Source organism: Typopeltis vanoorti, chromosome 1 (genome assembly GCF_054136105.1).
Source record: "Typopeltis vanoorti isolate ZY-2024b chromosome 1, IOZ_Tvanoo_1.0, whole genome shotgun sequence".
Taxonomy (NCBI): domain Eukaryota; kingdom Metazoa; phylum Arthropoda; class Arachnida; order Uropygi; family Thelyphonidae; genus Typopeltis; species Typopeltis vanoorti.
In genome coordinates this window covers 88328597-88343301 of record NC_143549.1, presented here as the reverse complement: position 1 = coordinate 88343301, position 14705 = coordinate 88328597, and the positions used below count along the sequence as shown (strand labels likewise).

At 37.9% G+C, this 14705-nt stretch overlaps 1 protein-coding gene across 4 annotated transcripts in view; it reads right to left on the bottom strand.

The window, feature by feature from the left end:
• The window catches only part of LOC150110185 (protein fantom-like), a 588918-nt gene that overhangs the window by 25693 nt on the left and 548520 nt on the right, over positions 1-14705 (bottom strand). For all 4 annotated transcript variants that reach the window (XR_016548253.1, XR_016548255.1, XM_090391966.1 and 1 more), the window contains one exon: positions 1358-1400. Coding sequence is in view for 2 of the 4 variants with exons in the window: in XM_090391966.1 (XP_090248092.1) it covers positions 1358-1400 (43 nt within the window). In the remaining 2 variants the exon portion in view is untranslated. The remainder of the gene's footprint in view (positions 1-1357; positions 1401-14705) is intronic.

Below are 14705 nucleotides of genomic sequence, written 5' to 3'. Positions count from 1 at the left end.
CTTTTTCTGGAATGTTTATTAAGAAAACTCCACTATAATTCACCAATTTTTTAGATGTAATAATTTTTCAAAATATCAGTTGGCTGTATATTGTATTAAATACCATATTTATTTCTCTCTTCAGATGATTTGAAGAGAGAGATAAGTATGGTATGAGAGGAAAATAAAACAAAAAGACTCAAAACTATGAGAGCCTACTGCCATGTGACATAAGCAGGCTGAAAGAAAGAAAGAAAGAGAATTATGATTGCTAATAGTTCAATGCATAGACAGTGCAAAAGAAATGGTGTGCAGTATGTTAATAGTAGAATATTTCAGATTTATACTTACAGGATGGATACTTCAAATAGATTCAGTATTAGGCACCAGGAGAGAGAGAGAGGAAACTATTGCTCAGTGAAAAGGCGAATACATGTAGTCAGAAAAACTAGGAGTGAGTGAGTGGCTATATAAGTGCTAAGACACATGCACTAAGATGAGAAATAGGGATCGTTGTGACAAAGAAAGAGAAGATTAATAGTATGGAAAAGATGACACCCCCCCGAGAATGGTGAGACTAATTTTGTTGAACAAGAAATTTGGTCAATGAATCAACTTAGACTTATATGAACCAAGCATATGTTTTGAGAGCTACTTAAATGGAGATGAAAATGCACCCTGAAGAAGGCATAATTCCTCTGCTATCAGCAACAATAATTCCTGCTTCCTCTTTTTTCTCATTTCTGTTCCACAAAATTCTATATCCCTCCATATCTATTCCCAAATGTATATCAACCTCAATTAACAAAGTTCAGCATATGTGAATTATCCCTAGTTGATTATGTACTCAGTAATGTGGATTAACAGATCAATCAACATTGATTGAATGATTCAGATGATAATTCAATATATCTGATTGACTGCCATAAAGTAATAGCTGTTCTTATGATCACTTTTATTCTCAATAAAATTTATCAGAATTTACATTAGATCAGTATTCATGACATATTTCTGAAGATAAACATTTTCAAATTTCAGTTGTCAACAGACAACTGAAATTTGAAAATGCAGAGTAAAAACTAAACCAATTCTCGAAGCCAATATGAACTTTAAATCCTTAATCCTTAGGCCAATGGTCTGACAGCCAAAACCTAATCAGTGCTTGGGTGGAGTTTGTATACAAGGAAACTCTGATGCCAAAGGTTGTATTCCCATAAACTCTCGGGTAAAATTTCTTAATGTTTCAAGTTTTATTTGGCCATTAAAAAAAAGATGGATCTTTATTATACTCATTATGCATTACTTAGTTTGTCAAACTGAAACCTTTCCAACTCCGTATTTTTATAGTGATATTTAAAGGAAGGACATAAGTACTTACTTTCAATATCTTCATCAATAACATCCCTTCTTCTAGAAATAATCTAGCCAAAAAAAAATAAAAAATAAAGACTTATGGAAGTAGCATTTAAAAAATATTTTTATATATCCTCTATTTATGAACATATGCTATGAATATGTATTATCAGTTGAAAGTTTATTTTCCACTTGGTTAGAGTATAATAAATTTAGTTTAATCCTTTATCCAAGTGTGAGCAAACAAAGTTTGCGCCTGAAAGTATCTTCAGGACCTGTGGTGTTCTTCAGGACTTGTTTGCTCACACTTGGATAAAGGATTAAACTAAATTTATTATACTCTAACCAAGTGGAAAATAAACTTTCAACATCTTTCTCTAAATCCAGAGTAATTTATTAAAAAAAGGGTGGCACACCAATTGGCAATTCCTATAGGTGGAGATGACCTGCAAATGCTTCTGCCTGATATCTCGACTTGGGCCTGGCTCCCACTGAAGAGACCTCAATAAAGGTCGAAACCGGTCTGGGTAGTGGCCCTTCCCTTAATGCATAACAATAGACATATCCGCAAGGAGATGTGTTTTGCATTATAGGAGATACTAGGATAGGAGTGTTGGTAGCTTGCTCCACCTTTGCAACGAGTTGCCCTGGTGTGTACCACCTTAACCCAGTCCTGAAGATACTTTCAGGCGCAAACTTTGTTTGCTCACACTTGGATAAAGGATTAAACTAAATTTATTATGTATTATCAGTTTTAGTTTTTATAAAAAAAAACTTTTATTTCACATAAAATAAAAAAAAAATCTACTGGGCAAACAAATGATTTTCCTATTTTTATAATGAAATTTCCACATTTGTTCAGGTTAAACTGATTTCTGAGGGCAGCTGCTGATTCTAAAACAGTGTTTCTCTTCTAGACTGCTATGATGGAGCATGGTGGTTTTGTACCAATTCATTCCTATGATTAGTATCTAGAGTTTGGTCTGCAAGGCCTAAATGACCATAGTCATAATTGCAGATGTATCTTTTATGTTCATCTAAGAAGATGGTGACTGATCTTCCTGTTTCTTGTTTCCAGATGTATCACCTCTGCTTGTTGCCATCTATGTGGCTGACATTCTATGCACAGATTTCACCACAGGTCAAATAAAGGTCAAAACTGGTCTGAGTAGTGGGTGGCATGCATGCCCGAAAAGAAGTGAACTTTGCATTATGGAACACTAAGGCAATTGATATGAAATCACTCTATATACAAGCAGCCCAGTCATGAAGATACTTCATGTGCAAACTCTATTTGGTTACACTTCGAAAAGGATTAAACAAGAATATAATTTCTTGGCAGATTAGTTTCATTTTCCATTTCTTAATTCTCTTTTGCCTATCTTCCCTTCTCTCACCTTCAGTTAGTGAAGGAGTGATAATTGTCACATGTATAAATTTCTCATAGTCTGTGCAGTTAGGTGTTATCACTCAACATTCAATGACCATTTGGGTTTTCAATATACCAAATGGCAATGCCCTTGGAGCAATTTTTGTTTCTGTTTTGCCTGTTTTTAGGAAAGTCTTCAAATATTTATCAATCTAGCATGGGTATTATGAGCCAAATTTTGCTTCAGGTATATCCTAGTGTTCATATGGATATTATTACTTTTCCATAATACACAAACAAATGGAAAAAATGGCCTTGCCTATGAATACATTTAACCTGTTCTATGGCACAAATTAACAGAAAACAGTTCATAAAAGAAGAATCAGCATTGATATTTCTTTGAGCCAAATCAAGAATTTGGTTCAATTTCATAAAAATTAACTTTTTTGTTTTATTGTCGACTGCCATATTAAGCACATAATCAATGTTATTCATTGATTACATGCTAAATATGGAAACAAACACGAGTAAAATGTACTTTAAGATTTTTTCTTTAACCAACACAATCGTTATATTCCTCTGGTTATACACATTTCTACAATGACTTTCACAATTCTGCATACTTCTATATAAAAAGTCACTGTCAATATTAAAAAAAAAATTATAATGAATAAATTCATGGATCTACCATTACATACACAATTTGGGTATCAAACCAATGAATGGTTCTGATCAAAACCACTGAATATTTTCAAAGTATTTTATGGGTTATCAAAATATTATTATTCAGGCCTCCATGAATCAAGAGACTCATCGCAGGAGGTCCTTCCTAGGAAACACAAAGTCTATCATAAGACTCCTTGAACGTTCTTGCTCTCACCACTCTATCAGGCAATGCATTCTACGGTTCCACCACCCTCCACTCCTCACCCTCTTGCTCATAGCTTCCTTTCGTACTTTCTAGAGATGGCCCCCTTGTCATCACTCCTTCCTGCTGCTCCACCAAGTGAAGGAATTCCCCCAGTGTCCACCCTATAACTGCCTCTCAACAGTAAAAATCTCGATCACATCACCTCTCCCTTCTTCTATCCACCAAACTATGCAGTCCATATTCCCTCAGCCGATCCTCATAATTAACACCGTACAATCCTGAAACCATCTTTGTTATCTGCCTCTGCACCCTTTCCACAGTTAATTTATCCTCTTCAAATCCTGGGGACCAAATTTGAGAATAATAGTCTAAGTGTGGTCTGATCAGGATCTTATAAAATGGAATGATAACTCTTCTATCTCTGCAGATCAGCATCCTTCTCAGTATTGCCGCAATCCTCTGGTTTACTTCACCACCTTTGCAGTATGCCCCCTGAATTTCAGTTTTCTATCGATCATTACCCCAGATCTCTTGTCTCCCCTACTTCCTCCAGTATAACTCCTCCCATAGAGTATGCAGCATCCCATCGATGTTTCCCAAACCTCAAGACTATACATTTTGCTGCATTAAACCGACACCCCCATTCATTTGCTCAGCTGTCTAGTTTATTCAAATCCTCTTGTAGGGCTGCCACATCTCTACTATTACTAATAACTCTTCCCAGCTTTACATCATCTGCAAACAACTGAATATCCCCTTGCAATTATTGACAATGTCATTGATATAAAGGATAAACAATACAGGTCCCAGTACTGAGCACTGTGGAACCCCACTTGTAACCTTCTGCTTCCTTGATATTGCCCCACCATACGCAACTCTCTGATACCTATCAGACAGTCAATCCTGAATCCAGTTGACTAACCCGACATCTAAACTTATGTGCTGTAACTTAAATATCTGCTTATCATGTGGCACCCTGTCAAATGCATCTGCAAAATCCAAAAAAAGGCAGCATATGCTTTTCCCTCATCAACTGCTCTTCTCACTTTATTATATTATAAAAGGCAATCATATTACTTAAGCAAGAGTGTCCACTAACAAATCCATGTTGATTCTCACAGATAACATTACCCTCATCTGCCTAATGCTGTATATAGTGGCTCACTAATTTCTCCAAGACCTTAACAACTACTGATGACACACAAAATGGCCTATAATTAGACACTTCCAGTCTGCTACCACCCTTATGCAATGGCACTATCTTACCTTCCTTCCATTCCTTGGGTAGCCAGACTTTCATTGAAAAGCCAGGTCAAAGGAGCTGTCAGTTCTTTAGCACATTCTCTCAAAACCCGTGGTGAAATACCATCCAGTGCCACTGCTTTACTGACATCCCGAGTACTCAGTATTTGGAACACACTCTCCTCCTGCACCACTAAACCCCGAACCTGCCCTTTCCCTCTAGTATTAAAATTTACTCTTCCAGGATGATATACTCCAATAAAGAACAACTCCGCTATGTCCTCTGCATCAGTCACTCTATTCCCATTTTTATCCCACAATGTCATTCTTCCACAATCATTTCTCCTCCTACCATCCACATAGCTAAAAAATTCCCTAGGATTTTCTTTGGATCTAAGTGCCAATCTCTTTTCATATTCCAGATTTGCCTTCCTCACCATAATAGTCACTCTCCTGGCCTGAGCCTTATATTCTTCATGCATCTGCTCCCCACCCCTCTCCTTATATCTCTCCCATAATCTTTTTATTTAATAACCCACAAATATTAACTAATTCATCAAGTACATTTTTTTCCATAAAATAAAACAAGACATATTCAAAGTTATTAATTTTTATTTAGCAACAGCAATTAATTCAAACAATTTTTTAATGATTGCAAAAGAGTTCAAATTAACAGATATGAGTTTGGTAGCATTATGAGATGTTTACCAATAAATTACTACTAAAAGTAACATTTAGTTTTAATTAATAAAAGTAAAGTATTTGTCATAGTATTGCAAAGAATATAAGTAGAAACAATGTAACTTGAAATTATTTTCTGTATGAATCTATGAAAACCAATGCTTAATGTGTTGCTTGAGAGAGAGAAGAAGCATGTGGGAGAGTGGAGTCACCAGAAGTTTTGGTTTCATTTGTTATGTTCAAAGTTATTCAAAATAAACAACTCACTTTTCCTCCTTTATAAAATACATAAACACTATCCTAGTGTGAAATGTGAATTTCAACACAGATGGTGTTGATAACTAATGTAGGGATATTCGCATAAGGAGAACACTGAAGGGAATTAAATTAGTAGCGAAGCAAATCCTCTGATGATGTTAGTGAAATTATAAGCATCTGCAATTAACAATTGCAGATGCTTATATTAACAATGTTGTAATTCAGGTATTACTTAAGGGTCAAAGCTAGATAGCTGGAAGGAGAACTCCACATAGAATTTAAGGAATGTGGAGAACAGACTAGGATTTCTGACCTAATGTTCCATCGTCACATTCACATGGTAGGGCCTGATTAGGTATCCAATGGGTACTGAATGTATGACAATAGGCTAACAATTTGGGACTTAGCAGACAAAACTGTACTCCCTACTGGCTTAAATCAGAAATAAACGTGATGGTTCAGCATGATGAAATTTCATGCTGGCCAGGGTATTGCTCGGTCAAACAATGTCCCACTGTCACTGTTCATACAGGATATCAGTATGAACAGTGAAAAATAGTCGGCTACTGGAACAAACATAATGTCAGAAGAATTAAAAATAGGAATAATCAACAGAAATTGCATTAATGGAAAGGAAACTGAACTTCAAGAAGAAATGGAAAAAAGTACCACATGGACAGTGTTCGTGTTGCTGAAACAAAGAAAACCAAAACAGGTGAAAATCTACTAAATAATAAATACAAATATGCATCATTATCGATTTCCTGATATGTACTATCCCCCTTAAGGGGTGTTCAAGTTACTATGACAGCACTACATGATTAAGTTTACATTATCATTAATCTCAAATCAACAATTTTCCTCTGAATCAATCTATTAATTGTGGGCACTCCAATAATGTCATATCTAACATTTCATGCTTCTAAGGCACTGACTAAATCAACTGCCTAGACCAGGGGTGGACAACCTTTTTAAGTGTGCATGCCAAAATCACCAAATCTTTGATGCAAAATTTTCTCACAGGCCAACCGAAATTTTGGGGAACATATTATTATTTAGTGTGTTTTAAGTATTGGGAGAACCTCTTCAAATAATCAAAAATCACACTACAGAGGTAAAATCAAAGAATATTGCAAGACATGTAAAATTGAATGAATGTAAAAATTAGTGACAGAATTTTTACTTAAAAGTTCTTCTATCCTGTTGATAGCATGGATATTTTTTATTTGCCTTTAAATGTAATTCTAGCTGCAGCAAAAGAGTAAACAATAATTCTGAATTTTTTTTTTTTTATAAAGATCAATCAGACATAAGTTTTTTTTCAAGTTTTTCATATATTACAGTGCATAATCTCATAAAGTACAATAAAAGAAAATAAAATTAAAGATATTCTTTTATTAATTCTTAATCCCTTATGAGTAATACATAAAAATTACAGATAAAATAATGTTATTTTACCTGCATAAAGATTAACTTCTGTTTAATATATTACCATTTTTACCAGAAAACATTAAATCAAAACTAGAGAAAGAAAAATACGTTTTATTTATTTAGCATCAATGAGACTTCTGCTGCTGCATCACTGGACAGATAATTTATATCAGGTTTATATTTTGTAACCTTCAGAGATATTAATAAAAAAGACTGGCGCGAATGGTAGAATTTGAACAGATGGCTAATGTCCACTCGATCAAATATTTGGAAGTAGCACGTGGCGGTGAATTTGAGCTGTGCAGAAGAAAGTGATTTTTAATCGGTGAATAGTCCGCTTTTTCCCCTGTTTTTCTACGTTTTTGAGTGCTAAATTGTTTCTCTGAATACGAGTGTACTTCAGTGGTTGTTTTTTGGAAGTTAGTTGCTGTCGCGATATATATTTTGGTACCGTCGGAATCGAACGTGTAATGGTGGAAGACAAAACGAAGCTAAGTTACTGTATTTAGTTATATTTAATTATATTTAGTACTTAAATGTTCTGATGTTTGTACTTTTTTTTCCTCTTATTTATTAATTGAATAATTATTAAAGATTACGCTACTCGGCAGTAAGGAATGATGGTGGATTCAGCAGCAGTCGCAAGTGGCGTAACGCCAAGTCCTCTGCCATTTAAGAACTCAATTATTAGCAATATCATAAGGGACTTTGTGGCATGTATGCGTCTCGGGAATTACATTTGTGGCTTGTTAAAGACAGTGGAGAGCGTATGTGCACAAAATGCAGGCAGTTTAAGGAAATAAGTACATTAGATATATCGATATTAGACTTTGTTGCTCCAGGAACGGGGAATGAATGTAGGAAGACAAGTAGTGTGATAGGAGAGAATGAGAAAATAATAGTTGATAGTGTGGAAGGTGTGAGTGACTGTGAAAGTTTAGGAGATGGTTTTGTTTGGGAGAGTGAATTTAGATTAAGAGTGACTGACCTGCAGAGGGAGATAGATGACTTGAAAGAGGAGGTGGAATGTCTTGTGAATGAGAGCAGAAGTATGAAAGATAAGATTAGGAGAATGGAAGAGATAAATGCAAGGCGAATCAGAGTAGGAGAGAGAGAGAGAGAATTTAGGGAGTATGAGTGAGAGGTATGGGGGTGCTAGAAGAGGAGAGAATGGAAACAGTAGAAGAGAGGGAATGCTAGCAGACGAGAGGATGGAAACAGTAGGAGAGAGATATGGAAGTGCTAGAAGAGGAGAGAATGGAAACGGTAGGAGAGATGGAATGAGAGAGAGGTATGGGAATGCTAGAAGACGAGAGGATGGAAACAGTAGTAGGAGAGACAGAATGAGAGAGGGATATGGAAGTGCTAGAAGTGGAGGGAATGAGAGAGATGTATGGGAGTGCTAGAAGAGGAGAGAATGGAAACAGTAGAAGAGAGAGGTATGGGAATGAAAGAGATGTATGGGAGTGCTAGAAGAAAAGAGAATGGAAACAGTAGAAGAGAGAGGTATGGGAATGAAAGAAGAGGAGAGAATGGAAACAACAGGAGCGAGGGAATGGTAAGAGGTATAATGTATGGCGACTCAATGATCTGTGGTGTTCAAGATAGGATGCGTGAGGAGTGTTTGCCAGGAGGAACAATAGAAAGGATGGCAATGGCAATTAAGAGAGGTGAAAGGGTGGATGAGATGATTGTGATGGTAGGAACGAATGACGTGAGTGGTAATGTAAGTCGGGCAGCGAGAGATATGAGATTTTTGCTTGAGACTGTACGGAAGAAGACAGAGAGAGGAAAAATAGTGTGCGTATTGCCTAGGTATGATAATGATGAGCTGCGCAGAAGAGCGGTGAGAATGTGTGACAAGAGAGGACTGGTATGTGTGGATGCTTGGAGTGCGTTTGAGGAAAGAGAGGAATTGTATGCGAGAGACCGTTTACATTTGAATGAGGAAGGACGTAGGTATCTGGAGAGATTGCTGTTCTGAACGAGTCAGTGTGTCCCAGGGAGGATGATAGCAGGGGTGGCCTCTTGTGGGAATGGATACTTGGGAGAAGGGAGACAATGTCAGGTAACACTGAGCCCAGTGGAGTCTAGAGGGGATAATGCTGGGTATAGAAACAATGGCATTTATATGCTTTATACTAATGCCAGGAGTATCCGAAATAAGGGAGAGGAATTGGTGGCGCAGATAGCATCAGCCTGGCCAAAAATTATTGCGATCACTGGGACGTGGTTGACAGAAGGGGGTATAAGTGATGACCTATGTCCTCTAAGAGTGGAGAATTTGGAAGGAAGTGAGACAAATGATTTTGAGAGCATATGGTGTGAGGTAGGTAAGACAGGATATTTAGTGGGGTGTTGCTACAGACCCAGGAGCACAGAGGATGGGGACCAGGAGATGTTTAGACAGCTAAGTTTGGCAAGTGCAAGAAGAATGATTGTTATGGGAGATTTTAACTTCAGTAGTATAAATTGGAGAGAGGAAGATGCATGTAGCAATAGGGGAATGGAATTTCTAGAATTCTTGAGGGACAAATGTCTTAGGCAACATGTAACAGAGGGAACAAGAGGTTCAAAAGTTTTGGATTTGGTTATCAACTCTGGTTGATAACCAATCAATATTTGGTTTGATAATAAACCAAACAATATTTGGTTTATTATCAACTCTTCTGATAGCATCAGAAGAGTTGATAATAACTGAGTTGACGTCTCTCCCACCAGTTGGAGAGAGTGACCATATGGTGTTGACTTGGAAAATGAATAGACATGCAGGAGTATCAAAAAGACGGGAACTTATGTGGAATTATAAGGCAGGTGATTATAATAGTCTTAGACGTCAACTTCGGGAAGCTTCATGGAAGGAGGAATTGGAAGGCTGGGATATCACTAGTGCATGGGAAATTGTGAAAGAATATTTGTTATCAGCAATGGTAAGTTGTATACCACGAGTGAAGAAGAGGATGCAATTTGGAGTAAAGTGGATGACAAACAATATTAAACAGGAATTGCATGCGAAAAAGAGGCTATGGAAGAGATATAAGGAGACAGGTGAAGAGATGCATGAGGAATATAAGACACAGTCCAGAAGAGTGACTAGTGTGGTAAGGAAAGCGAAACTGGAATATGAGAGGAGATTGGCCCTAAGATCCAAAGAAAATCCTAGGGAATTTTTTAGCTATGTGGCCAGTAGGAGGAGAAATGACTGTGGAAGAATGATATTGTGGGATAAAAATGGGAATAGAGTGACTGATGCAGAGGACATAGTGGAATTGTTCAATGAGCACTTTATTGGAGTATTTCATCCTAGAGGAGTCAGTTTTAATGCTAGAGGGATAGGACTGGTTCGAGGTCTGGAGGTACAGGAGGAGGGTGTGTTTCAGATACTGAGTACTCTGAATGTCAGTAAAGCTGTAGGACTGGATGGTATTTCACCACGAGTTTTGAGAGAATGTGCTAGGGAATTGACAGTGCCTTTAACGTGACTTTTCAATGAAAGTCTGGCTTTGGCAAAGGTGCCCAGGGAATGGAAGGAAGGTAAGATAGTGCCATTGCATAAGGGTGGTAACAGACTGGAAGTGTCTAATTATAGGCCAGTCTGTGTGTCATCAGTAGTGAGGGACCGTATACAGCATTGGGCAGATGAGGGTAATATTATCTGTGAGAATCAACATGGATTTGTGAAAGGACGCTCTTGTTTTAGCAATATGCTAGCCTTTTATAATAAAGTTACAAGAACATTAGATGAGGGAAAGGCATATACTGCAATTTTCTTAGACTTGGCGAAGGCATTTGACAGGGTGCCACATGATAAGCTGATATTTAAGTTGCAGCACATGGGTCTGGATGTCAGATTGGTCAACTGGATTCAGGATTGGCTGTCTGATAGGTATCAGAGAGTTGTGTATGGTGGAGCAGTTTCCAGGAGGCAGAGGGTTACAAGTGGGGTCCCACAGGGCTCAGTACTAGGACCTATATTGTTTAACCTTTATATCAATGACATAGCCAGTGGATTGCAGGGGGATATTCAGTTGTTTGCAGATGATGCGAAGCTGGGAAGGATTATTAGTAATAGTGCAGATGTGGTAGCCCTGCAAGAGGATTTAAATAAGCTAGATAGATGGGCAAATGAATGGGGGTATCAGTTTAATGCAGCAAAATGTAAGGTCTTGAGGTTTGGGAAATATCGATGGGATGCTGCATACTCTATGGGAGGAGTTATACTGGAGGAAGTAGAGGAGACAAGAGATCTGGGGGGTTGATGATTGATAGAAACCTGAAGTTTAGGGGACATATTGCAAAGGTGGTGAAGGTAACACAGAGGATTGCTGCTATTATGAGAAGGACACTGACCTGCAGAGATAAGAGGGTTATCATTCTGTTGTATAAGTCTGATCAGACCACACTTGGACTATTGTTCTCAGATTTGGTCCCCAGGATTTGAAGGGGATAAATTAACTGTGGAAAGGATACAAAGACGGATGACAAAGATGGTTTCAGGACTGTATGAGGATCGGCTGAGAGAATGTGGACTGCAGAGTTTGGTGGATAGAAGAAGGAGAGGTGATATGATTGAGAGGTGGTTACAGGGTTGACACTGGGGAGTTCTTTTGCTTGGTTGAACAGTGGGAAGGAGTGATGACTAAAGGCCATCCCTGGAAGTTATGAAAGGAAACTGTGAGCAAGAGGGTAAGGAGTGGTTTCTTTGTGTGGAGGGTGGGAGCGAGAACGGTCAGTGAGTTTAAAGAGTGGTATGATAGACTTTGTGTTTCTCAGGGGGGGACCTCCCCTCGATGAGTCTTTTGACTCCTTGGAGGCCTGAATAATAATAATATGCATGCATGTGCTACTAGTTTCATCTGTAAGGCTACTCCAATTATGAGACTTAAGAAAGTTCATCACTGAGAACAATGATTCAAAAGAATATGTAGATGCAAAAATGGATAGTAATGCTGCAAGGGGTTTTAAACATACAGAATTTTCTGGAATAGTATTCCAAGTCCTTAGTACTTGTTTTCTGCGCTTCTCTCTGTTACTCACATCTCTAATCGCTCCTTTTCAATATTTTCCAAGTCAACTCTGAGGCATCAAATTTCTGCTTCTTCCAAAATCAATCAACGAACTGCTCAACAGTTGACACAATGATGCTTAAAAATAGCTTTGAAGCCATTGGCAGGCCGTTTTGTCATCCTTTGGAGATCAATAATGTATTTCTTTAGGTTTGGAAAATATCTACATACCTCTTAAAAACTCCTATTTCATATCAAACTAGGAATTTTTTGTCATCAAACATAACATCAAGAGTCTTACCAGAGCCCTGTAGTTTAAGGTTCAAGTCATTTAAATGTTTGCAGATATCTGCAAAAAAAAACAACAGTTTACAAACCCACACAATGTCATACATTTCTTTATTGGTCAAAAAGAGATTTATCTCATCCAGGCATTCAACAAATAGTTTCAGAAAAAGACCTTGATTAAGCCAACGAACATTGTTGTATATTATGAGTCCTTTGTACAATGAATCCACCTCATTCAATAGATTTGAAAATTGCCTTTATTCAAAACATGTGCAGAAATGTAATTAACAACCTTAGTTACTGTTTTCATCATTTCTTGAAGTTCCTTTAGGCCAGCTTTTGCACATAAAGTCTCCTCATGTATGATGCAATGAAACCTATCAGTGGATAGTCAACATGTTTTGCAAACAGATTTACAAATCATGCTGGGTGCATCATCTGTTGTGATGAATCACTTTCAATTTGCCGAATAGATAATTCATTCATAACGGCTTTACATATTTCAACCACAGTGGTTGTTCTGCTGTATTCCTTAAGTATCCTATTCTTAACTGATTTTCTACTCACAGACAAAAATTTTTTTACCTTTTTTAAAAGATTGTCAAAAAGGAAAGGAGCACATTAGCCATGCTTCTTTAATATACTCCTCATCACTGAATGGTTTTCTTTCCATGTTGGGCATGAAAAATAATAACTTTTAAAACCTCAAAACTAGCAACAACTAAGTTGGAACTAGGCCTACCTGAAATAAATTTCATCAAAGTATCAAAGTTTCATCAGACTATAATAAATTTAGTTTAATCCTTTATCCAAGTGTGAGCAAACAAAGTTTGTGCCTGAAAGTATCTTCAGGACTGGGGTAAAGTGGTACAACACCAGGGCACTCCTTGCAAAGGTGGAGCAAGCTACCAACACTCCTATCTCAGTATCTCCCATAATGCAAAACACATCTCCTTGCGGATATGTCTAATGTTATGCATTAAGGGAAGGGCCACAACCCAGACTAGTTTCAACCTTTATTGAGGTCTCTTCAGTGGGAGCCAGGCTCAAGTGGAGATACCAGGCAGAAGCATTAGCAGGTCATCTCTACCTATAGGAGTTGCCAAATGGTGTGCCACCCTTTTTTAATAAATTACTCTGGATTTAGAGAAAGATGTTGAAAGTTTATTTTTCACTTGGTTAGAGTATAATAAATTTAGTTTAATCCTTTATCCAAGTGTGAGCGTGTTGTACCACTTTACCCCAGTCCTGAAGATACTTTCAGGCGCAAACTTTGTTTGCTCACGTGCAATGTCTGGATGTCAGATTGGTCAACTGGATTCAGGATTGGCTGTCCGATAGGTATCAGAGAGTTGTGTATGGCAGAGCAATATCAAAGAGGCAGAAGGTTACAAGTGGGGTTCCACAGGGCTCAGTACTGAAACCTATATTGTTTAACTTTTATATCAATGACATTGTCCATGGATTGCAAGGGGATATTCAGTTGCTTTGCAGATGATGCAAAGCTCTGAAAAGTTAGTAGTAATAGTGCAGATGTGGTAGCCCTGCAAGAGGATTTGATTAAGCCAGATAGATGGGTAAATGAATGGGGATGCCAGTTTAATGCAGCAAAATATAAGGTCTCGAGGTTTGGGACACTGCATACTCTATGGGAGGAGTTAAACTGGACGAAGTAGGGGGCGATAAGAGATCTGGGGGGGGGGGTGATTGATAAAAACCTAAAATTTAGGGGACATATTGAAAAGGTAGTGAAAGTAACACAGAGGATTGCTGCAATAATGAGAAGGGCACTGGCCCGCAGAGATAAAATGGTCATCATTCCGTTGTATAAGACTCTGATCAAACCACATTTAGACTATTGTTCTCAGATCTGACCCACAGGATTTGAAAGGGATAAATTAACTGTGGAAAGGGTACAAAGGCGGATAACAAAGATGGTGTCGGGACTGTACAATGTTAGTTATGTGGATTGGCTGAGGGAGTGTGGACTGTAGAGTTTCGTGGATAGAAGAAGGAGAAGTGATATGATTGAGACTTTTAAACTGTTGAGAGGTGGTTACAGGGTTGGCACTGGGAGTTCTTTCGCTTGGTTGAACAGCAGGAAGGAGTCATGACAAGGGGCCTTTCGTGGAAGTTACGAAAGGAAACCGTGAGAAAGAGGGTGAGCAGTGGTTTCTTTGCATGGAGGGTGGTTGAACCATGGAATGCATTGCCTGATAGAGTGGTG